The sequence below is a fragment of the Aquarana catesbeiana genome, linkage group LG11 (genome assembly GCF_042186555.1).
Source record: "Aquarana catesbeiana isolate 2022-GZ linkage group LG11, ASM4218655v1, whole genome shotgun sequence".
NCBI classification, from domain to species: domain Eukaryota; kingdom Metazoa; phylum Chordata; class Amphibia; order Anura; family Ranidae; genus Aquarana; species Aquarana catesbeiana.
In genome coordinates, this window is record NC_133334.1 from 229,267,096 (window position 1) to 229,293,390 (window position 26,295).

The following is a 26,295-nucleotide window of genomic DNA, read 5'->3' on the forward strand; positions in this document are numbered from 1 at the left end:
ACATTGTCAATATACCTTGGATTCCGCATACAGACCTAAAATGATCACTCTCAGTCTAATGGGTCAACCCCTCATAGTTCACTCTCTGCTAACCGATTTTACTTTATTATGTTCACGTGTGTTATTTAGCGCAAGTTTCTTTATATTTTGAGGTAACCTATACCCCACCCACACACAGCTCTGTCTGGGCATGCTTGGTGAAGAGGTACCTGCACATCACACTCCCCTTGACGCTCGCCCATGGGGAGCGCCATAACATACTGTATAACTTTTTTCTTTAATAATCCTAAATCCTGAGTCACCACATTGTTGATGGCCTGGCTATTCTCATATTCTCACTGGCATGCTACCCCAATATATCTTCATATAGATGGCTCCTGTGTCCCCCACGGTTGTCACTGCTGCCTCCCATTAGCCTGTGGACGTCCCCTGCTAGACTCTCCCTAGGCTACACAACCCCCTCTGTTCAGGTACTTTTGACCTGCCCAGACGGGATTCACACATCCCTCCTGTGCTTTCCACCCCCTCCCTTCCTCCTTCTCCTGTCTGCCAACTACAATGCTCTTCCCGCTTTTCTCCCTCTAAATTTCCTTTTCTGGCTTCCTCCCTCTCTCCTATCTTCACCGGGAGGAGAAGACAATATCTAGTCAACGTAATCCTAACAGGCCCCTTCTTCATTCCACACCATGGCTCCGCTGAACATCCTCACACTTAATGTCCAAGGGCTGAATTCCCCCCAAAAACGAGTCAAAGCCTTCCAATCGTTTGCTTCAGCCAAAGCTCATGAAGTTTGCCTCCAGAAAACCCCCTTCACAAACCAATTCTCCCCCAAATCTGTTGGTGCCTCTTACCCACAATTATTCACAGCCTCGGCCAGTACTAAACAAAGGGGAGTCCTAGTGGCTTTCCACCGCACTACCCCCGTCACACTCCGGGAGGAGATTAAGGACCCTGAAGGCAGATACATTCTTCTGATAGGTCAGCTTCTTGACGTTGAGATTACAGTGGTGTCCTACTACGCCCAAAATCGTAATCCCACATCTTTTCTCTCACATCTTTTACAAGTTGTACACACACATAAACATTGCACCGTTTTGATCTGCGGTGACTCTAACCAGGTCATCTACCCTTTTTTGGACAAGTCACCATTTCCAGCCTCCAGAAATCCAAACAGACTAACTTTCCAACAATTGCTGCATCGCCACTCACTACTAGACTCCTGGAGGGGGGTCAACCCTGTCAGACAACAGTACACTTTCTACTCGCACCCCTATAAAACACTGTCACGCATTGACCACATCTTCATCTCAATCGGGTCGTCCCCCACGTTCCTTGCTTCGGTCATCCTACCATTTACTTGGTCAGACCACAACGCTGTCCTCACCTCTCTAGAATCCCTAATGCCCAGGCAGATGGACCACACTTGGTGCCTAAATGAAACCCTCTTGGCCCACCCTTCACATCACATGGAAATCTCCCTAAGCATCAAGGACTACATAACCCATAATGTCACAGATGACGTCTCCCCCATAACCATCTGGGAAGCCCACAAACCTGTTATCCGTGGTGCTTGTTTTAGATTAGCCACCTATCTCAAGAGCGAACGCTGAACCCTACACCAAAAACTAGAAACCACTTTCCACCAATCTCATACTGCCTTTCAAAACAACCCCACACTTACACACAGGCAGACCTTGGAGAGGGCCAGACTGGAGTTGGATCTTTTCCTGACTGATTCAGCTAAAAAAGATTTACACTGATCCAGGCATAAATATTACTCCAGCGACCCTATAAAGGTCCTGTCTGTCTTCCGAAAGCACTTGGCGAAACTCTACTCGGCTGATAATTGGTTTAATGAAGCTCGCGCCTCAACACTCTTTTTTACCCTCACTCTCTCTTCCCTGATGGCCTCTCAATGGGCCAATCTAGACCAACCCATCTCTGAACTGGAAGTCCTTAATGCCATTAACATGTTGAAGAAAAACAAGCACCCGGGCCCCAAAGGTTTCACGGCTTCATATTATAAACACTATGCCGACTTACTCACACCCCTCCTGACTAGAGCCTTCAACTCTATTCCAAAAGGACACTCTTTTCGTACTGACTCCAGAGCAAACTATCGACCCATTTCCTTACTAAACATAGACCTCAAACTTATTGCAAAATAAGCTTAAATCTGATTATAGCATCTCTAATCCATAAAGATCAAGTTGGGTTTATCCCTCTGAGACAAGCTGGAGACAATGTTCGTAGGGCGGTTCTACTAACACACGTGGCCCGTTCACGTCATATCCCTGCATGCTTAGTATTTTTGGATATCAAAAAAGCCTTTGATTCCCTCTCCTGACCATATCTCCGATTTCTACTACAAAGATGGGGTTTTGGACCAAATTGGGTTTCCTCCCTATATACCTCTCCCTCAGCATACCTCAAATATGCAGGCTGAAAATCAGATCCATTTCCAATGTGTCGCGGAACAATACAGGGCTGCCCCCTGCCCCCGCTTCTTTTTGCCCTTGCACCCCTAGCCCACCTTATCAGTTCTAACCCAGACATCAGGGGCCTGGAAATGGGTGGCATCCACCATAAACTCTGCCTGTTTGCGGATGACATCCTCCTCTTTCTCTCCTCCCCACTGACATCCACTTCCACCCTTCTCTCAATCTTGGACCGATTGGCAGCAATTTCAGGACTAGTTGTGAGCCCGCAAAAATCTAGAGCCCTTAACATTTCACTACCCCAGCCGATGCTTTCACAACTTAAGCAGACCCTCCCTTTTTCCTGGCCGCCCCAATATATTTCATACCTGGGCATTAAACTTACTGCTGACCCTGCCTCCCTATGCTCAGCCAACTATCCACCCATATTGAACCATTTATCTAATCTCATGTTTTCCTGGGCTGCCTTGCCCCTGGTGTGGCTGGGATGTCTCACAGTGACTAAAATGGCAATCCTCCCTAAAATGTTATAGTTGTTCAGAGTTTTACCAATCCAAGTGCCATCTCACTTCCTCCGAACACTACAATGCAGAGTCCTCACCTACGTCTGGGGTAAGACCAGACCTCGTGTGGCGAGATCAACTATGTATTTACACAAACTGCAAGGTGTCTTTGGTCTTCCACACTTCACCAAATATTACCAGGCAGCCAAAATTCTTCCAAAATATCACGCCTCTCACGAAACACCTCTCTGGGTAGCAGTGGAATTGGTAGAGTGTGATCCCCTTTCCGTGGCCAACTTAATGTGGCTTCGTCCTAGAAACCGCAAGACAGTGAGGAACCCAGTCACTTGTCACTCCCTGCGAATGTGGGATAACCTTAAAACCAAATTTAGATTTCAATCCTCCCATAATCCTCTTCTATCCTATTTGCGGAAGCCCAACTTTTATCCAGCGTGGACCTCCCCCGATTCCTTTAACCGATGGTCTGCAGCCAACCTAATCCGGGCTCACGAATTCACAACTCCTGACACATTTAAAACATTTCCCAATCTTTGCGAAACACACGGAATTCCCAATTCCGAAATTTTCCGCTACCTTTAACTTAAATACTTTTTCTCCTCATGCTTACGCACAGACTTCTCTCTACCCGACATGACCAGCTTTGAATGTATCTGCAAAAAAGACCCTCATGCACGGGGCCTAATCTCCTCTTTCTACTCACAATTATTAGACCCACCACCACACACATCCCTGCACTACATTAAAAAATAGGAATCCTATTTGGGCCTCCAACTGGACACCACTGACTGGTCCAATATTTGGACCTCAACAAAATCGGCTTTGCAGAATGTTGTAGCCTCTGAAACAAATTACAAAGTAATGTTGCGCTGGTACCTGGTCCCCTCCCTGATTACCAAATATCTACCGTCATATTCCCCTGCTTGTTTCCGAGGATGTCCAGATGAAGGCACACACCTACATATCTGGTGGAGTTGTCCACTAGTTCAACCATATTGGACAGACATCTTTCATATCCTTTCCACCCTTACTGGTAACACCATAGCCCCCGACCCAACCATAGCCCTACTTAATAAGAAACCTCCCAATATAACCTGTCTTCAGTTCAAGTTACTCTTACATATAAGAACCACTGCAAAGCAAACCATTGCGAAGTCCTGGAAAACGCCATGCCTCACAGTCCTGGAAACAAAGAATAGAGTTACCAGAGCCATGATTCATGCCAAAATAGAAGCAGTTCTCCTAGACAGGGTCCAAAAATTTGAACGCCTTTGGAAACTATGGGTTGACCATTATCTACCCCCTGACTTTGAAAACGCCCTACTACTACCCTGAATAACCATACTAACAACTTTGTTTACCCATAGAGACTAGATCCCCATTCCCACTCCCCTCCCTCCACCCGGTGAACCTTTTTCTTCTCCTTATCCCTCATCTTCCCTTTCTGAGCTGCCTTCCTCCTCTTCCTCTACTCCCCCTTCTCACCTCCTCTCTGCTCTGCTGGATGTAAACTTCTCAGCTCCAACCGACATCAATACGCATTTTGTGGAAGCTAGGCTTCTCTGCTGAACCACAATCTCCCTAAGTCAAGATCCATGAATGCCTACAGGCCCATCACACAATCTAACCTATATCCAGTATGAGGACACTCAGACACCTGGTAAACCCCCAGGTGACTTAATCAGGAGTCACCAATAATCAAGCAAGGTTCACAGAGACCGGAACGGTTCCTAGACCTCACCTAATCATAATCCCCTGCATGTCATTTACCTGATCTACGTGGTGTAGTCATGTGTTGCTTTATCTTAATTTGCTGATATTTTCTGTATGTTTTGTTGCACAGGGCTGCGCCCCTACCTCTTCATTGAAACACCACTCTACCGTTACACTCCCCCCCCCCCATCCAGAGAAAAATGTCTTTCAGTTGTATTCTGTTAAGATTTCTTGTTTTCTTTTACCTTTAATAAAAAATTTGAACAAGAAAAATGTGAGAAAGATGAACTTTAAAGGCCGGGTGATCTCTTTTATAAATCATATGTGTATATTTTTTCTTCTCTTAGGAGGTTGAAGAGTACAGTTTTATCACACAACTAGCTGGACTTACAGACCACGTGCCAGTAGCAATGCGACTGACCGTTTCTACAGGGGAAGAGGAGTCATAAGCAGGACTATGGACTCTGCCAGTATTAATGGGGAAGTACATGTGGCCCAGGGGTTATTCAAAGCCCCAGAATCTGGTGCAGGGGATTTCTTCAGCGTCCTATTGGAGCCACAAAGAGTCCTCCACCATTTGGACTGCGTGATGGAAGCAGACAGGAGGAATGAGTTCAGAGGTTTCCTCATTGGTGCCACTCCTGGGCACCAGACCACGTCCCACAGTGGGCCAGCTGCGCCCTCTATTGTATACCGGAATGTGAGGAACCTAGAACGGATTCAGTGCCATTCTTACCAAGATGTTTTTATACCACTATATAGCACAATATAGTTTGTAACCGTGAGATGCTGTTCATTGTTTCTTTTTCCTTTTTTTTTCGTTCTTTTTGCATATTTTTTGTATATCTAAAGGAACAGAAGGACCATTAATCTTTTTACTTTCTAGGCTCTTGTTGTAGTAACGAACAGCTCCACTAGCATGCGCTATAATTGCATGAGGCTCTGCATTACAAAAGCCAATATCACATGGGACACCCAAAGAGAGGGAATCCACCCGGGAATGTCAGTCTAAATAGGTAAAATGGGGGTTTCCTTGATTGGCTAATACTTTTTTAATGGCTTTGCGGGATTTTCTTTAGGTTTTCTTTTTTTTTTCAATTGTATTAGAAATTACACAATAAAATATCACCTTGCTTTTATCAATCTTGTCTCCCCTAAGTACTTTTAAGTTTTACCTATTGCTTAAATGAGTTATCCATAAAAATAAAACCCAGCTAACTGATACAGACTCCTTTGTGCAATAACAAGGAAGAGCTGCTACCTTTTACTAGCTTCATTGTAAATTAAAATGAGTGTAAACTGGCTATCTTCTCCTGAGCGTAGACTGAAAGTTAACTTTAAAGTTGATCTACCACTAAGGGCATACCGGCCATATGATATCTTTGTTATTATTGAAGTGGGCGGCAAGTCACATTTTACCTTTTAGGTCTGGAAAATACTAGCTCATTTGGAACCCTACCTGTTACCTAAACAGAGTTGATTAGGCTGAATCACTACATACACTATATGGCCGATTCTTTGTAGACACCCTCCAAATTGTTGAGTTAAGGTGTTACCAGTGAAGGGTACTGTTAATGCTATAGCATTTAGCACAAAGTCATTTTAAAGCCCGACTTTGGGAAACTTGAAAATTCCTCCTTGCAATGGGGCTGCGTCCGCACTGCAAGGGTTAACTGCCCAATTAGGTCTAGGAGAGAATAAAAGCATTTTACTTACTCAATCTTTCACTTCCCTGCCACATGACGCCTTACCCCCCCCCATGCTCTAGCTGTGGACTGACCCTTGGCATCATCACGTCCAATGCAGGTCTTGGGCTTTAAGAATGTGTACATTTCCAACCTTCAGACAATTTAGGGCTCTTTTCTGTTCCAGCATGACTGTACCCCTGTGCACAAAGGCAGCTACCTGAAAACGTGGTTTGAAGAGTTTGGTGTGAAGGAACTTGGCCTGCACAAAGCTCTGACCTCAAGCCTACCAAACACCATTGGGATGAATTTTAATGCTGATCGCCAAACAGGTCTTCCCATTCAGCATCAATGCCTGACCTCACAAATGCACTTGTGGCTGAATAGGTACAAGTCTCCACAGACACACTCCAAAATCTTGTGGAAAGCCTTATTGGAAGAGTGGAAGCTGTTATAGCCTTACTAGTAGAGTTGAGGCTATATTTAGGGCTTCCTTCAGCAAGTAGGGTGGGGTGGGGGGCGGCAATCCATTATTATTGCCAATAGTTTAGGAATGGGGTGTCCAACAAGCTTGACAACAGATGTTTAGGGCCTATTGACCATTTTCATGCAGTAAAACAAATGCATGTCAAGCAGAAAACCCATTCTTTCCTATAGGGCTGGTTCATATCTATGTGCTGCAGTTTACATTGAAATAGGAACTATAAGGGTCCTTTCACAATCACATATGTGCATTATTACGCATGCTGCATGCACAAGAAATAGTGTGAATACAGGCTTAGTGTAGTTACCATCTAGTTTTATGGGGAAAAAAGAAACTCATCTTTAATATTATAGCATGAATAAGAGCCTGCATTATCCTGAACATTAAAATAATACTAAACACACACTGTTTAATTTACATTGTGCCTTGTAATTACTGTATGTGGATAATGGCACTGTAATTATTTTAATTTAAAAAATCTACTTTTTTCCTAATCGATATACAGCTGTTACATGACCCAGATCTATCCCAGCCTGTCTGCAGGGAAACATAAGCAGGGGGAGCTTCTAGTCCTCTGCTGCTGGTCACATGTTCCAAATTGTAAAAAAGCCTTTGAAATACAGAGTAAAAATAAATAAATAATATTATTAAACTTAAAAGTTTTAAGTTGTCATACAAATATATATTTGAAATCAAATTTTTATTATTTTGTGGAAATAACATGGTGTGAGCATATTTCTGTGTCATGCATCACCAGCTTGTGTCTTAGAATAAGAGGGAGATGAAGCCTCCATTAATCTAAATGTAATATCCCACCCTCATTGTGTTTAGCTGGTTAGTGGCCATGGAGGAGGGAGTGAGTGGGCTGTCATTTGCCACTATGTATACACCCACACGTGTGATGCTATAGTCAGATGGGCTGCTCAGATGCTCAACATTGAAACTCACTGAAAACTAAGCATGTGCAGAGTTGCCACCACAGCTGCAAAATCCCTAGCTGGATTGGGGACATGGACAGAAGGTAGATATAGAGAGCAGCAGTATCAACCAGTTTTTTTGCTGAATACAGAAAACAAATCTCTTAGTGACTGCGTGAGTATGAACAGCATGTAATACAATATTTATTGATATGTAAGGTGTGTAAATTGAAAGTAAGATAGTTGCACGCTATTATGCAGGGAAATATTTAAACCTAAAATTGCTGCTGCTGTCACTTATGTGCTCCCACAGAAAAACAGTAAATAAAGTATAAATGAGACAGCGCTGCATAAATGAAAAACACACAAAAATAAAACCAAATCAAAACTAATGTGCAATATAAGTGTTCAGAACAAAAGTCCAATAACATAAAGTGATAATTTCTTCCGCTGACATGCGGGGAAATGTGAAGTGTTTCTTTGCTTCAAACAACCTCTACATGCATGGTGCCCCCGCTACCACATGCAATGCTCACTTACCTCCTTAAAAAACCCTGCTAGGGGTCAAACACGCCTTGCGCTCTGTGCAACTCTCCCTTCACGAAATCCTCACTGGTCCTTGGTAACCTCTGTTGGACTCTCAAGAAACAAGTAATGATCTATATCTGATAAGGGTTCCTTCCACTGTGCTACTTCAGACTTGAATCCAGTATAATCCACATTAGCTGCCGGTAGTTTCAACAATACATGGAAAAAACAGAAAGTGCCTCCAATAGTGCAGTATCCGAGGAATTAAAAAATGAACCTCTCCACCCCAGCTAATATACCACTCACATTTATTAAGAAAATTAAAAACAAATCATTCCTCCAGATGAAGCCACGTGTGGGGTGGTAAAACTAGTAGAGGTGGAGCCTGGCGGTGGAACCTTGTCGCAACTGAGTGAGACCTTTCTGATGTATTATCAATGCTTTTAATTTTCTTAATAAATGTGAGTGGTATATTCACAGTGGCGAATCACAGAGCCGGAGTCTGCAGCCCAGAAGGAAGAGGGGCCAGAAGATGGATGCTGCCTACACAGGGGACATCATTAGATTCTTTTGCAGGTAAGTGGCACATATTGGGCTAGTATGCGTTGCATACTAGCCCATTATGCTTTTCATTTGCAGACTTTGCAGCGAGCAAAAGAGGAAGTAAACCCCATCAGGGTTTACTTCCTCTTGAAGCTAGGGGACACATTGGTTGGTATCTTTTATTGACATTCTGATCTTTTCAGAAGATAGGAACAACAACAACTAGAAATTTAGCCAGTGGGACAGCCAAATGCACAGGATGAAAGCCAGTATGCAATATAAAGTTGCCATTGATTTAGTTTAAATACAACATTATTATTATGTTTGACTGAAGTCTCTGTTTGATCATTGATGGCCATTCCTAGTTGTGCTGTGGTTAAAGCATCATATGTATTTACTCTAAATTGCTTATTTATTCCTAATCTTAGTCTCGCCTGATTTGTATCAATCTGGCCTGTGGGGAAGATAGCGGGTTAAATAAATGTGAACAGATGGTAATGGTGGGTGAGATGCTACATGAGCAAAACAGCATTAATATGTTAATATTACACAGGAGAAATCTTGCTAGTAGTAAAAAAGGAATCCACGGTACATCCTGCCAAAGGCACATTGTAGAACAGGAGCATCATTAGATGGACATATCGCATTTGTTTAATGAGACAGTCAAAGAGTAAACATGAGTACATAGTGGAGTCGCCCTTAGCGACCTACGTCTAACATTTTTAAAGAATATATAATCATGTCTGCTGTACCATGTACTTAAATGAAAAAAGTATCCTGTTCTCTTTGTATTGCTTCCTTTGTATGAAATCCCTGCCCCTGCCAGCTTTCCTATAAAAAACAAAACAAAACTGAGCACACTAGGCATGAGAGAACAGCACGGTGAGTTTTCTGGCTGTGCTGGGACCTCAGCCTGCTCTCCTCCAATAATTAGACTTAAGCCTCGTACACACGATCGGACTTTAAACAAACGTTTCTGTGGATTTCTGTCCAAAGGGCGTTGGCCGTGAACTTGGTATGCCTACACACGGCAGGACTTTTTAGGCAACAAACACGAACGTAGTGACGTTTCAACGTACTGATGACACTTCAAAAGAGGAAGTTCAATTCCCTGGCGCCACCCTTTGGTCAACGTCTGTATTGTTGTCTGATCTTTTGCATCGGTTCTGAGCATGCGTGTTTGTACTTTGGACTAAAGTTCGATGGTTTTGTGTACACACAATCGGACTAGCCGACGTAGGACTTTTGTTGCCGCCAAGTTTGTCTGTTCGCACAGCCAACATTTGTCCGATGAAAACCGATGGAGCATACACGCGGTCGGATGTTGCCTTAAAACAGGTAATTTGCATGTTTGTTGTCAAAAAGTCTGATCGTGTGTATGGGCCTTTATGCTGACACCATTCACACGGCCATTCACTGAGAAGACCAGTGTGCTGCTGTTTTTCCTCCCCTAGGTCTCTGAGCTCCTTATGATGTAGCTGAGAACAGAGGGAATGTAATCACTTATAAAAAAAAGGGGAGGGGGGGGGGTATTTATGTTGTTTTTTTATATTTAAACACAAAAGTTTTGCCTTTCATTTCTATTTAAAATTGAATGGGTTGTTTTATAAGGTGAAGATTCACTTATACTTTAGGAGTATAAAAATATTTTCTGTAAGCAGATCACACTGGCTATTACCTCTATTAGCCACAGACTTCTTTTATTATTATGAGGCCTCATGCACACTGGATGTTTTTACAGCTGCTGTTTTTTGGCTTCAGGCGTTTTTTTCTACAGCCAGTAAACTCCCCAGCATGTTATCCAATGTGTCCATGCACACAAATGCCGCGTACACACGGTCGGATTTTCCTATGGGAAATGTTGGATATGAGCTTGTTGTTGGAAAGTCCGACTGTGTGTACACTCCATCCGCCAACAAATGTTTGCTTGCAGGTTCTCAAATTTTCCGCCAACAAAACTTTGTTGTCAGAAAGTCAGATCGTGTGTACACAAGTCCGTCGCACAAAAGTTCACGCATGCTCGGAATCAAGCAGAAGGAGCCTCACTGGCTATTGAACTTCCTTTTTCTCAGCTCGTCGTACGTCTTGTACGTCACCGCGTTCCCATGTTCACAATTGTTGGCCAACATTTGTGTGACCGTGTGTATGCAAGACAAGTTTGAGCCAACAACCTTCAAACAAAATCCATGGTTTTGTTGGCAGAAAGTCCGATCGTGTGTACGGGGAAATAGGCTTTTATCAGCGTTTTTTAGCAGGGGTGTGTTCTGGATGGGAAAAAAAAAGAACTAGTAGGTTTTGAAGAGGAGTTTTCCATCTGTAAAAAATGCTCTAACTCTGAAAAACGTGGTTATTTGGCATTTCCGAGCGTTTCTGAGCCGTAAGCTTTTGTGGGAGTATAGTTTTGCTAAAAAAACGCAAACGCTAAAAAACGCTAATGCAAAAACGTTGCAAAACTCGTGTTTTTAACGTGGCACTCTACTTTTTTTTATAACGTCCAGTTTGCCTCAAAGTAAAAGAGGGCAACATAAAACGAGTGCGATGTTTGACACTGTTTTTGATAAACTTATACATCAGGGTCTGGTTCGATGGATGCTCATCAGATATTTTGGTTCTAAGTTTGCCCTTTGTGTGCTTCATCCTTAAAAAGTGTTGCTCACAAATATAGGTGCTACTGAAAACTGAAGACATGAATAAGGCGTGATTGTGAAAAGTGGGACATTTTTCTTTGGGAAGATAAAACCTATAAAAGTCCAGTAAAGAGACACTGTCAAATTTTTCTTCGGCCACGTGTTCATTAAGTGTAAACGCAGTTTTGCATAAATTTCCCCCAAAAATCATCATTTTTAAGTAAGTTTATGATTTTGTGTTGGGCGGCAATTATAGACGTCTTGGGACTTGCGCAGGTGTTGCATTAAGACAGCAAATTAGTTTGAATGGGATGCCATTGTGCCCCATTTTATGTAAAATCAAAACTGAACGTGTTTTTAAACAATGCATCACAGCGTGTGCATTACTATGTGTTGGGGTGCATTGTAGCGCAGGTGCGTTGTGTAATGCCCTGTACACACGGTCGGATTTTCCGATGGAAAATGTGTGATAGGACCTTGTTGTGGGAAATTCCGACCGTGTGGGGGCTCCATCACACATTTTCCATCGGATTTTCCGACACACAAAGTTTGAGAGCTTGCTATAAAATTTTCCGACAACAAAATCTGTTGTCGGAATTTCCGATCGTGTGTACACAAATCCGACGTGCAAAGTGCCACGCATGCTCAGAGTAAATAAAGAGATGAAAGCTATTGGCTACTGCCCCGTTCATAGTCCCCACGTACGTGTTTTACGTCACCGCGTTCAGAACGATCGGATTTTCCAACAACTTTGTGTGACCGTGTGTATGCAAGACAAGTTTGAGCCAACATCCGTCGGAAAAAATCCTGGGATTTTGTTGTCGTAATGTCCGATCAATGTCCGACCGTGTGTACAGGGCATTACTGTGATCTGATGTTTAAAAAAATGGTTGGCAGGTGGAGAATGTGCAAAAAGAAACACAGATCTGAGGCTCCCATCTGGCAGCACTGCAGTCCTCCCAACAGTAGGGGGGACTTGTAGGAGACATTGAAGTGATCAAAGACTACGGCATCAACATGGATTGACACTAAAACCTGTACCAAACACTCCTCAATATAATATCCCTGCACTGCTTGTTGGTATGATGACTGCAAGGCATGGATATAGACTGTTCCCTTTTGGTGTCCCGAAATATAAGGTTATAACATATCTCCGATTTCTGCAGAACAGTCTGGTCACCTTACCCTACTGGTTCGCAGGCTGGGCCTCTGCAGTTAAAGTGATTGTAAAGTCTTGTTTTTTTTCCTATAAAAATAACAAACATGTTAGACTTACCTGTGCAGTGGTTTTGCACAGAGCAGCCCGGATCCTCCTCTCCTTGGGTCCCTTTTTGCTGCTCCTGGCCCCTCCCCCCTGTTGAGTGCCCCCACAACAAGCAGCTTATTATGGGGGCACCCGAGCTGAGTCACAGCTTCCTGTGTCCATTCAGACAAAGAGCCCTGACCCGGCCCCATCCCCTTTCTCCTCTGATTGGCTAGCTGACTTTGATTGACAGCAGCGGGAGCCAATGGCGCAGCGGCTGTGTCTCAGCCAATCAGGTGGGAGAGTCCCGGGTGGCCAAGGGACTCGTGGACATCACTGGAAAAAGATGGGGCTCAAGTAAGTATTGGGGGAGGGGGGGGGGGGCGGCTGGACACAGAAGGCTTTTTATCTTAATGTATAGAATGCATTACGATAAAAACCTTCTGACTTTACCTCCTTTAAGTCCTAGTGGTTCTTGTGATCCTATGACGAGTTGTGGAAGTGACTTTCCTTAGAGTACATACATATATTTCCAAGTGAACATTGTCTTGTTACTAGTACTTGGTACTCGCTGACCAGCCTATATCTCAGTTTTATGTAGGTTATGGGCTTGGGATAGAGCAGTGCGCACAGCAAGATTTTGTAAATAATTTGGAAACCCTTCAATAACCTTCAAGCAGCTTTGTTGAAGCCCTGGAGTCTTTAGGACTCTCTCACACTGGCAGGGGACCAATAAAAAACAGGTGATAGGCAGTTGAGCCGTGGCTTACCACCCCCCAGGTTGCCCACTGGAATGCTAATATGACAGCCTACACATGCCATGCCTGTTATGCTTTGCTTCGTGGCCGCTGTATTTATTTAATCGGAGTGCCACCATAATGAAACTGCAGTTTTCTTTAAGGGCACTTTAAGCTGCTGATTGCCACTGGTGTGTTCTGGGAGTAAACACTGCCGATGGTCTGATCCAGTTGGATTGCACTGTTTACTTTTCTTTTTTTTGTTAGAACTTTATTGAAATGTGACAGGTGACATTTCATTAAGTTTGATTCACACAGTGACGTTGTGATGTTGTAGTTTGCATTGTAACCCACTGCGATAAAAAAAAAAAAAAGAGTACTGCACGCATAACCTTTTTTTATGGTACACCACTGAAACGCAGTGATGTGAACTACCCTCATAGGGAACAAGAATGTTTGCCACGTCTTGCCCTGGGACTGTGCAGTGCAATTCTGCCCAGCACATACCCAGCACACCTTGTGTTAACGGGCCTTATGGGTAGATTTAGACATGCGTCCAAACCTCCCTTTCCTCTGAAGCCCAATGCACATTTGGATTGCGCTTCAAAGGCTACTGACAGACGGTGAGGAAATGATGTGATGCTTCCTCACCATCTGTTTTAACTCAATTTTCACTGACAAACATACTGCAACTGCATGCATTGCACATGCTTTTGGGACATTTGCAATGCTTCCCCAATTGCTTAAGTGTGTAGTGTTCTGCAGGCGGTGCTACATGTCAGGTAAACTTTGCCACATGTGCAAGGCTTTGTAAATACCCCCATCCACTGCCTATTGCAGCTTAAAGTGATTGTAAAGTCTCGTTTTAAAAAACAAATAAAAAACAAACATGTTATACTTACCTCCTCTGTTGCATTGGTTTTGCACAGAGCAGCCCAGATCCTCTTCTTCTCGGGTCCCTCTTTGGCTCTCCTGGCCCCTCTCTCCTGTCGAGTGCCCCCACAGCAAGCAGCATGCTATGGGGGCACCTGAGCCGAGTCACAGCTCCGTGTGTCCATTCAGACACCGAGCCCCGACCCGGCCCACCCACTCGCTCCCCTGATTGGCTAACTGACTTTGATTGACAGTTGTGGGAGCTATGTCTCAGCTAATCAGGAGAAGAGTCCTGGACGGCTAAGACAGTCGTGGAGAGAGATGGGGCTCAGGTAAGTAATTAGGGGGTGCTGGGGAGGCTGCTACACACAAAAGGTTTTTTATCTTAATGCATTAAGATAAAAAACCCTCTGCCTTTACAACTCCTTTAAGAAGGGGAAGTTGGTTGGTGGCAAATAATGCTTTACAATTGCTTTAAACAAGCTTGCTGTACACACTGGGGTTGATTTACTAAATATTGAGAGTGCAAAATCTGGTGCAGCTGTGCATGGTAGCCAATCAGCTGCTAGCTTCAGCTTGTTCAATTAAGCTTTGACAATATAACCTGGAAGCTGCTTGGCTACCATGCACAGTTGCACCAGGTTTTGCATTCTCCAGTTTTAGTAAATCAACACCATTGATTGTATGCACGCTTGTGTGAACAGGGGCTTACTGTGATTATTTCTTTTCACTGGAGTTCTCCTTTAAGGCTTGCTGTACACAGTAGTCTTATGTAAACCCATGTGAACAAGGTGTTACTGCGATTTTTTGTTAATTTTTACTGGAGTTCTCCTTTAAAGGCTTACTAGCCTGCTATGAAGTAGATGCTTCCAGCTGTGATTCTTCTATGGTGATAAGGAAATAAAAGCTATTTAGTAGCTATAAGTAACATTGATGCACTATGTATGTATATAAGCCCCATTATAGCTTCCAAATGACATCACCAGCCAGCAATTACATCACATTCAGGCACAAAGCCCAGAGGGGGGGGGGGGACAGCTGCCAGGTTTATGAATAATTCAGGACAGCTCCTCAGAATTAATTCCCATCGTTACTATTAATATTAATTCAATCAGAAGCTCAACAGAAAGACATTATATTCACGGACAGATCAACCATTGCTGGGTTTCATTCCATTACTGAATCTTTCATTTCTGCTACGTGTTATTTAAATCCAGTTTTCTAAAGCATTGCCAAAGGAATTTTTTTCCGAAAATGTTACCTTGAAAGGTTCATTCACCTGATGCAAATACATTTTAGCACGTAAAACAGATGGAAGGAATTTATTAGAACGCTAATTGCAAATTATATCTAATAGGTATGGTGGATTTGAGTGATGTTTAATGAAAAGCGGCAATTGTTTGACTTTCAGAGGTCTATAAATGGGTTTCAGCTAGAGATCCCATATCCATACACAGATTACATACTGACAAGTGAGTCTCCCAACATCCCGCAGGGGTTTTGTGTACAAGATTCATCCACTGCACAGCGTTTAGGGCCCTGTTCATAGGCAGAATCGCTGGCAATCATAGCACAGCGCGCTGCATGCGTTTAGGTGCCATGATCCTTTAATTGCACCCCAAACACCATGTGATTCTGCTGACAGGAGCGCACGGCAAACTGTGCATTCAAAAATCGTGTGAAGATTGTCGACCCAAAAGGAACAGAAGCTCCCTTTAAATGGGCCGCCCTATCCAACACGCAATATTGCAATGTCAAAATCAAGTTGTGGGAACGCTTGCTCCTACTACGTGATGATGTGAACGGGGCCTTAACCACTCAAGGACCGAGCCTCTTTTTGAGATTTGTTGTTTACAAGTTAAAAACAGGTTTTTTTTTGCTAGAAAATTACTTAGAACCCCCAAACATTATACATTTTTTTTCTAACACCCTAGAGAATAAAATGGCGGTCGTTGCAATACTTTCTGTCACACCGTATTCGCGCAGTGGTCTTACAAGTGCACTTTTTTTGGAAAAATACACTTTTTTGAATTAAAAAATAAGACAACAGTAAAGTAAGCCCAATTTTTTTTTATATTGAGAAAGATAATGTTATGCCGAGTAAATTGATATCCAACATGTCACGCTTCAAAATTGCGCCCCCTCGTGGAATGGCGACAAAAAACCCTTAAAAATCTCCATAGGCAACGTTTAAAAAATTCTACAGGTTGCATGTTTTGAGTTACAGAGGAGGTCTATGGCTAGAATTATTGCTCTTGCTCTACCGATCGTGGCGATACATGTGTGGTTTGAATACTGTTTTCATATGCGGGCGCTACTCCCATATGCGTTCGCTTCTGCGCACGAGCTTAGCAGGACGGGGCACATTTAAAAAATGTTTTCTTATTTATATATTATTTTACCTTTTATTTTTTATTTTTACACTGTTTTTTAAAAAGCGGCGAAGGGCACCAGAGCACGGCAGGAGGGGGGATCCTATCCCGCCACCTATAAAAGTGGTCTCGCGGCGAATCCGCCGCAGAGACCACTTTTATCTTGTAGCGGACCACCGGCCGAACACGAGGATACTGAGGTTATGGCAGCTAGCTACTGCCATAACAACGATATTCCGCCTCAAAGTGAGGACGTATATCGGCGTGCGGCGGTCCTGAAGTGGTTAATGGAACCTTCCATGGGAAAAACACAGAGGCTGCCACTGCTGAGCATCTTCCAAAATAATGGCTTAATGGCTTTTCTGGTATGTTGATCCTGTGTTTTCAATTCTTTCTAATGGTTTGTTCACATGGGCAGCTGAGGGCAGTGAAAACGGGTGGATGAGCAGTAGTTTTATCACCACCCCTATTTAGGACTGTACCCATTCTATGCCCCCGAAGCTGCGTGGCAAAAGTTAAACAGCATGTCACATTCACCAAATACGCTTCATTCATGTGAATAAGGCCATACTGTAACCCCCCGTGCAACAGATTGCAATGGCTGTGGTTGCGACATGGTGGGTCAGCAGGAGGCTGTAGATCCACTGCAAATCGCCTTTCAGAGGGGCAGAAGTAAAGCTGCACATGTGAACAAGCCTGGCATAGAAAAAGTATACCCACCAGCAATCCTGACCGAGGGCTTGTTGACACTTGCTGTGCCCTCTGAAGAGTAATCTGTGGTGGATCACTTTTTAGAGGGGTGTTTGACAGGCCTCCTTACCACCTGTTTTAACCCCTAAAAACCCACATCATTGCGCTGGAAACCCCCTACATTGCAGGGGCGTTTGCAGTGTGGCGCTATTCCCTTAAACAGGGTGAAAATACTTTGCATTGTGGCTGTGACATGTTAAACCCCCTGCCCCCTACTGGCAGCTTAAGGGGGAGCAGTTGGGTGGGGATAAAAACATAGCTCAATTGAGCATTTTTACCCCCTCAAGTGTAAACGAGGCTTAGTCTGCTGCATACATGTTCTAACATAGTGACTCAAAATATACTGTTCTATCAGTTTGAGGTCAGGACTCTGTGCAGGCCCGTTAAGTTCCTCCAGCCCAAACTCGCTCATCTGTGTCTTTATGGACCTTGCTTTGTGCACGGGTCAAAATCATTTGGTGGAGGGGGAGTTATGGTGTGGGGTTGGTGAAGGGACTCTTAAGGCGTCAGTATACCAAGAAATTTTGTATCAATTTCATGCTCCCAACTTTCTGGGAACAGTTTGGGGATGGCCACTTACTGTTCCAACATGACTGCACACCAGTGCACAAAGCAAGGTCCATAAAGACATGGATGAGCAAGTTTGGGGTGGAAAAACTTGACTGGCCTGCACAGAGTCCTGACCTCAACCCGACAGAACACCTTTTTGGAAACTGTGAGATGGCCTGCTAGAAACCTTGTGGACAGCCTTCCCAGAGGAGTTGAAGCTGTTATGGCTGGGTTCACACGATTGCGAAATGGATGCAGTTTTCCCTGCATCCAATTGGCATGTAAGGAGAATGTGACTGGCTCTCTATGGAGACGGTTCACACATCTCTGGAGCGGCTCCGGTACAAATTGCACAGGGGTCCTTTTGGTTTGTTTGTTTTAGGCCTGAATTCAGACAAAGATTTCGGCTGAAATCAGACCGGAAAAGGCGAACAGGCACCCACCGGACCCCTGCTGTGAACCAAACATAGCTGCAAAGGGTGGGCCAACTCAATATTGAACCCTACGGACTAAGACTGGGATGCCATTAAAGTTTATGTGCGTGTAAACGCAGGTGTCCCAATACTTTCGACAATACAATGTACTGTATATATAGATATATGTATATATATCTATATATATATAGATATATATATCTATATATATATCTATATATATATAGCTATATATACATGCGCACACACACGTACACCTTTAGAATGTATTAAAACATGAAAACATGGACAGTGATAATAGGGCACTGGACAGTGTCAGTAGAGCAGAGGGAATCTGTGCCATGGGGGGTGACTAAGGTGTGCCCAGGCACACCGGCACACACTGTGCACACTCCTATGGATTTATATATCAGCCAGCCAGTAATGGCAACCTGTGCATTTTTTCCATGAAGTCATGTTGAACATATGCATTCCAACAAACTTTCAGGGTTCAGGTGCATTATTTGTCCCACAATTGGCTGGTAACCCAGGAGATCAAAAATCTATGGGAACATTCATATACTATGTCAATTGCAAGCTGGTGCATCAGGCAAAATATCCATTGCAATTGATTCTATAGCTGTATATAATCTATAGTGGCATTCCTGTAGGTTTATTAAAGCAGAATGTGCTCATCTCATCTCAGACTGCACCCTCATTTTATCAGGAATACACACACTTACACTAAGCTTGGGGAAATATAATAGGCCAGAAAAGCAAAGTACCTAAATGAATTCAACCAGCGCCTTGTTTTTATTTTGAATGGAAAAACCCTGTAAAGCTTAGATTACCAGCTGCAGAATTCTGAATTAATTTGTTCCTGGTTTGTGTTCATATGGCAATGTGGACCTGTTTAGATTATAGTGGGAATGCATTGGGGAAGAAGTGGGAGGCTAACAGTTGGAGGTAAAAGGAACACAATGGGTAGACTAGGACAAAGATAGAGGAGAGCATATGGGCTTATCTGTATGGAAACAGTAAGACATCCTTTAAGACAGACCTGGGTATCATCTCTACTTCAGGTGTATGGGCAGGCCACTGGGGTGCAGCTCTTATAGAAGTGTTGCTGCAGAAGGTCTGGTTGCAGAATAGGCTAATTTTGTCAGTATCGTTATCTACTTTTAATGATTAATTTAAAGGTTAGGTTGCTTTAGGGTTACACAAATGTTAAAGCAGAGAGCTACTCCACTTAGGCAAATGCTAGGAGAAAAGGAGAGCCAAAGCTATAAGAAAATCACTTGGAAAGGGTGCCGGATGCGGTCTCCTTCCAATAACATAAATGGCAGCATGTTATTGGCCTATTTGTCCTTTACCAATTTCTATACCTGTTCTCTCATGATAGCCCAACTCCAGTAAAAACATGTAAAAACAAAAAGGAGAAAAAAGCGCTACTACCTAAGTGTAGCATTTATTTAAAAAAAAATGATGAAATGATAAACAAATACGCTCTCACATTTACAAAGTATTAAAAAGCCACACCCCAAAACATATAACCACACTTATTTATGTGGCCATGTAGGCCATCTTGTGAGCCTACGACACTTCCTTGCTGTCCACAGTGGTCCTCATCCATGTGATATACACCAGTGGTGCTCAACCTCAGTCCCCAAGTATCCCCAACATGCCATGTTTGTAGGTTTTCCTTTATCGTGCACAGGTGCTTTAAATCAGGGTCAATTGCTTGGTATTTTGGACAGCTATTTTAGAGAAATTCCCAAAACATGGCTATTGGGGGTACTTAAGGACTGGGGTTGAGAACCACTGATATACACAGACAGTCTGCTGCTTCTGTTGGCCCTTCCTGGTGTTTCCCTGGTTAACTTCCTAGTTCCAAGCGCCTTACATCACATCCACTTAGGGTGACCACATTTACAAACTTCCATTCAGGGACACCACCCAAAAAAAAAGATGATTTTTTATCCCTTTTTTTGCCAATATTTGGGGCAGGGGTGCATTATGAAATCACTGGGACTGTGCGCAAGATCATAAGTGGGCCCTGTAACGGATCCCTGTCACTCGCCACTTGAGTGCTTCTGTCAGTACACTGCTTCCTCCAATCTGAACCTTCAGATATTAGATTTTACAGACAAATATTGTAACCAAGAACCAGACAAGACTAGCTCAGTTACAAAGCTGGAACATGAACTGTTTATTGAAACACAGGTACACAGAGGTAACACTCGGGACAATCCCCCCTCCCTTTGCATTCAGGGTGGGGTAGACTGTCCAAATCGCAGGGAGATCTGTTGGAGGAATTCCCCCCTCCCTTCTCACAGCAAATACACATACACATCCCATAATACTTTTTTCCCAAGGCAGACAGACACAATAGAACAATGGAATACAGCTACACCCCAAACAACCCAGCAAAGAGTCCACAACAGTATGAGACAATATATATATATATTTATATATATATATATATATATATATATATATATATTAGTACAGATCAGACTGGGGTTCTCGGTCACCCTGTGCCCCTAATAGACACAGGGTAACTTAGACATAGGAGGTGCATGGGGAGCTGAAACAAGGGTTTCCCAACCTCTCCAAGGGACTCTAGGTTCCACCAGCCCTCCCGCCCAAAGTGATTCCCGTCACAGGCCCTAGGATCACTTTTCAGAGGGACTACAGCAGGGAGTACAGCAGGTCTATCCCCCTTACATCCTCTTTCAAAGTGCACCCTTAGTGCCTCCAGGGTGCCCCCTTAGTACTACTGTACTAAGGGGCACTCCGAGGTATGTAAGGGGGCTTTCTGGAGGATGTAAGGGGGCAGTCTGGAGGATGTAAGGGGGCACACTGTTGGTACTAAATTAGCCAGAGCCTCCTTAAATCCACCGGAGTGCCCCCTGACATATATATATATATATATATATATATATATATATATATGCATAATGTGTAGCACCCTCTAGTTAGTGAGTGCTAGAAGTGAGAAGTTTTGACAGGGTAGGAAAATTTAGGCAGGCCTAGCTGCTGGCTAGGCCTGTTTTTGTTTTCATACTGGGCTGGGAGTGGCTCAGGGGGAGTTGGGTGACTGACAGGTGGCATCACATCACCTCTCCCTTGCTTCTAGAAGGTCCTGGAAGGAGAGGAGGGGTGGAGAGGTGGAGCTGCCTGAGGTATCTGGGGAGCCTTGACCAATCCCCAACTTGGATTAGCAGGGGGCAGGCCTCCTTAAATGCCTGTGGTCAGCCCAGCTGGGGAGGAGTAGTCCAGTGGAAGAGCTGGAGTGAGAGAGTGTGGAGGCTGTTGGGCCCACAGGGAGCTCCCCAGTCTGGGGGGGTGACCCTGTTCTGGGGCTCGGGTGCATCCGGGAGGAGTGAAGAGATACTGGAATCAGAGGCACATGAAAGAGCAGTAGAGAGGACAGTGGGAGAGAACACTCTTATGCAGCGTACACACGGTCTGACTTTTCGACCGGACTGGTCCAACGGACGCCGACGGACCAAATCCAGTGGACAATCCAATCGGGTGTGGGCTTCACCGGACCTTCAGCAGACTTTTCCAGTCGCAAATCTGATGAACTTTAGATTTGGAACATGCTTCAAATCTTTACGTCGTAACTCCGCCGGACCCAGAAATCTGCTCGTCTGTATGCTAGTCCGGCGGACAAAAACTGACGCTAGGGCAGCTATTGGCTACTGGCTATCAACTTCCTTATTTTAGTCCGGTGTAAGTCATCACGTACGAATCCGTTGGACTTTAGTGTGATCGTGTGTAGGCAAGTCCGTTCGTTAAAAAGTCTGTCGGAAGTCCGTCAAAAGTCCGTCGAAAAGTCCGTCGGACCAGTCCAGTCGAGAAGTCCGCTCGTGTGTACGCGGCATAAGAGTCTCCAGGAGGACTACTGGTCGCAGCCAAGAGAGCTGGTGAGTGAGCACTGTCGGGAGGACTGAGGAGGCATGCCTGAGAGAACTGGGAGATTGCAGTTTGAGAGATGGGTGCAGAACCAGTGGAGAGAGGACTGTGGAGAAGGGCAGTGGAAAGGGGTCTTGGCAGCCATGCTGGCTGGCAGGGCCTGAAAAGACCTATCTGGGAGTGGTAGCTGAGATGAGGACAACTAGCACCTGAACTATTCTACACCACAGGGTCCCGAGGTCCCTGCCCGCAAAAGGCAGTTCAGTGAGGCCTAGCTGAAGTAGCATCAGGCCTACCCATGTGGTGCTAGCTGGTCCGGAGGCGTTATAGTCTGCAGCATGGGAAGTGCTGGTGGAGGAACAGTCTGCAGCAAGTGAAGTGCTGGAGGGGGAACAGTGTGCAGCAAGTGAATTGCTGGAGAGAAGATTGAAGTGTATGTACAGGGAGTGTACATAGTAGTCCCAATTGATTGATCTACAATTCAAAATTGATTGTTCTGGAATCCTGGGCATCCCATAATTCCCCAATACTCATCCACATTTAATCCCCTCAATATAACAAAACAAGCTATGGACTGGTCTGGGTTACTGAGTGAGTGTAAGATTGATGCCAGACTGGGCAGGGTGACGGGTGAACCACAACTTTTAGCAACCCCCAAGGGGGCATAGCTCTATATATATATATATATATATATATATATATATATATATATACATTCTGGAGTAGAACTTTAAATGCATTACTAAACCTTCCTACTTGCACCTTGTGCTTTTTGCCTGCATAAGATGTGCATTGATCATGTTGCTTTATGTTGTTTCATGTTGTCATTTGTTGCCTTGTATGTACAACCTATAGCAGAGCAAATCTTGATATTCCTGTGTCAGAAGCTTCTGTTTGTGTTCAACCATGAAACATGCAACAGGGCCCTGCATAGATCAATGCATGACATCTGTCTGTAGTCTGAGGACTATTATTTCCTGTGAAGAAACTAGATATCCCACAATCTCTGGGTTTCTCAGTCTAGTGTTCTGCGGGTGAGAGCTAATTAGATCTGACACAGACACAAGCAGGCAAAGACATTAGAAGAGAGATCACCATACAGCTGGAAGATGTTTTTTATCACATTAGCACTCCAACATTTGTGGTGCAGGAGAGGAAATGGTGAGGCATGCATTGAGCGTTGATGTTGTAACCCGAAATAAGAAGTTGCCTTTTTCTTTTGTGAATAGGGACAAGCTAGGTGAATGAATACTTGGACATAGGGGAATTAATTGGCCATGAACCTACAAACTGCAGTCACAACATGTGAGTCCATCATTACAAGGTAAGATCAACAAACACAGGGAATACGACTACATTAATACCTAAAATTTTTGAAAGTGTACAATGCCTTTAAAGAAAGATGGTAAATGGTTAACTCCAAGAACACATCATCTAACAATATTTCTACTGAACTGAATTAAATATCAGCGAGACTGTTGGGACTGAAGGTTCCAGTATCAAAGGAATACGTTTCCAGCAATAAAGGATGCCTCCCTGAGTCCCTGTAGATATTTTTCCAAACAAAAAGTAGCAACCATCATTTTAAACTTGGATACAATTGAACCTCTGCAGATTGCAGAAGCCGTTTTGGCCTTGAAAAACAAGGGTTTTTTTTTCTATCATCAAGTAAGGTTTAGTAGTCCCGTGAAAAAGATCTGGAAACCACTGCCTGTTCTGTGTTTAATGGCAGCATTTAGCATTGAGAGCTTTTGTAATGCAGATAGTTGGATAAGTTCCTCCTGCAAGCGGCCATCTGGACCCCGCGCTATCAATAACAAGACAGGAGAACGGACGGATTTTAATATTCAACACTTGTCACCCACACAGCCCATCTGTTTGACAACATTCCGGGAGATTGAAGTTTGACACACAGGAGATCTCCAGAACAGTAGGAAAACAAGGCCTAGATTAGCTAAATCATCTGTTATCAGAGCCGTGGGATTTAACACCTACCGTACCAAGGGATCTTACACAACACAACGCGGCATATGGCACGGCCGCACTGTCGCCCAACAGCCCATTCCACACTCACCTGTGCCGCCTACAGCTGACTGATGTGCCTCATTTTCCCGACTGTACGTTTAAGAGCAGAGCAAAGCTTGCTTAAAACTAGATTCTAGGTGGATCTAAAAATAACACAATTAAATCCACTTATGTATTCAATACAAACCTGGTAAAGCTGAACTCCAGCCTTCGCTTCAGTTTTGCACCTTTGTACAGGCTTCTCTCCTGCTTATTTCATATAGTTTAAGCTAAGTGAAATAATGAAAATCACAAAAAATTAATTTTAAACTTCAGTGATAATGTTAGGAAAAAAGTCCCGAACCCATATCTTTGATAGATATCTGGCATAAAATATGTGAGTCCGAAAAAAAAAAACAAAACAAAAATCCTTAAAGAACTAAACACTTTGCACACGGTGATGAAGTTGTCAATAAAAATCACCCAGTGAATATCCTCCACCTATAAAATTGAACGCTTACCAGAGACAAGCTTTGTTACAGCTTGTAAGATTAAACACTCCTGGGGGGGACCTCACATCGATCTCCACAAGAGAGAAGCAGACAGGAACCCTCCGTGTATCCACGTATTCAATGAGGAAGACAGAGGCAAGTTTGTACCAGCTAGTAAGATTAACCCCTCCTGGGGGGGACCTCACATCGATCTCCACAAGAGAGAGAGGCAGACAGGACCCTGATCAAGACTGGAGTTGCGAGGTATCCCTTACCGCTTGTCGCCCCAGCCAGGTTCAGCCTCTCCTGGGTGGAAGTCCTTCCTGTACAGCCTCTAAACAAAGCTATATGGTTGGAGCCCGGGTCCTTATGCCTTGCTTTTTTTTGGGGGGGGGGGTTTGGGTTTACAACCACTTTAAGAGATACTAAAGTCTCTTTTTTTTAAATAACAAACATGTTATACTTACCTGCTCTGTGTAATGGTTTTGCACAGAGCAGCCCAGATCCTCTTCTTCTTGGGTCCCTCTTCAGCACTCCTGGCCCCTCACTCCTGTAGCAGCTTGCTATGGGGGCATCCGAGCTGAGTCCATTCAGACATGCACCCTCTCTCTCCTCATTGGCTCACAGACTTTGATTGACAGCAGCAGGAGCCAATGGCTTCGCTGCTGTCTCAGTCAGTCAGTCAGGAGAGTCCCGGACAGCCGATTCTCTCATGCAACATCGCTGGATTGAGATGGGGCTCAGGTAAGTATGAGGGGCCTGCTGCACACAGAAGTCTTTTTATCTTAATGCATAAAATGCATTAAAGTGGATGTAAACCCAATGTCATCCTTTCTAAACTACTGCCATAGGGGTTATCTATAAGGATATACATGCCTCCTGCATGTATCTTTACCTGTCAAATGTCTCCCCTCTGTATGTTATGAGACCCGAAAAACTGCAGATTCTGTGGGTGGGTCTGTTGTCTGGAGCTCGATGGGTGGAGTCGTGATGTCAGTAGACTCCACGCCCACCTCTATACTCCCCGCCCACCTCTACACTCCCCTTGTCAATATGCATTTTCTCCTGTGTATTTCTAACACTGAACTTCTGCTATGATCTCTAACATCCAGTGAAAAGACAGGAAAGTAACCACATGACATCAGCATGCCAAATCATACTGAGGTGTGGAACAGCCAATCCTTGCAGAGCTGCTGAAGAAAGGAGTGGGGGAGGGAATTAAAAAATAATGCATGTCTTAGGCTAGTGCACGAGATTTGTAAATCACCTGTCACTCACAGCAAGGGGGAGGATTTGACAAAGTTTTTCTCAGTTTGTCAAGATTTATCTCACTGAACAATAAAAGAGGATTGCTCAGAGATGGATTAACTCTGTGTGGCAAGACTGGGCTCAAATGATAGGAAATCTTATACTCTACAGTATGACATAAAAAAATAAATAAATGAAATTTCGGGTTTACATCCACTTTAAGATAAAAATAAACTTC

At 43.9% G+C, this 26,295-nt stretch overlaps 1 protein-coding gene across 2 annotated transcripts in view; it reads left to right on the forward strand.

The window, feature by feature from the left end:
• Positions 1-6,089, forward strand: part of SMPD3 (sphingomyelin phosphodiesterase 3) — a 319,999-nt gene extending 313,910 nt beyond the window's left edge. For both annotated transcript variants that reach the window (XM_073605458.1, XM_073605459.1), the window contains one exon: positions 5,020-6,089. In XM_073605458.1, coding sequence (XP_073461559.1) covers positions 5,020-5,121 — 102 coding nt within the window. In that variant the 3' untranslated portion in view covers positions 5,122-6,089. The remainder of the gene's footprint in view (positions 1-5,019) is intronic.
• The last annotated feature ends 20,206 nt before the right edge of the window (positions 6,090-26,295 follow it).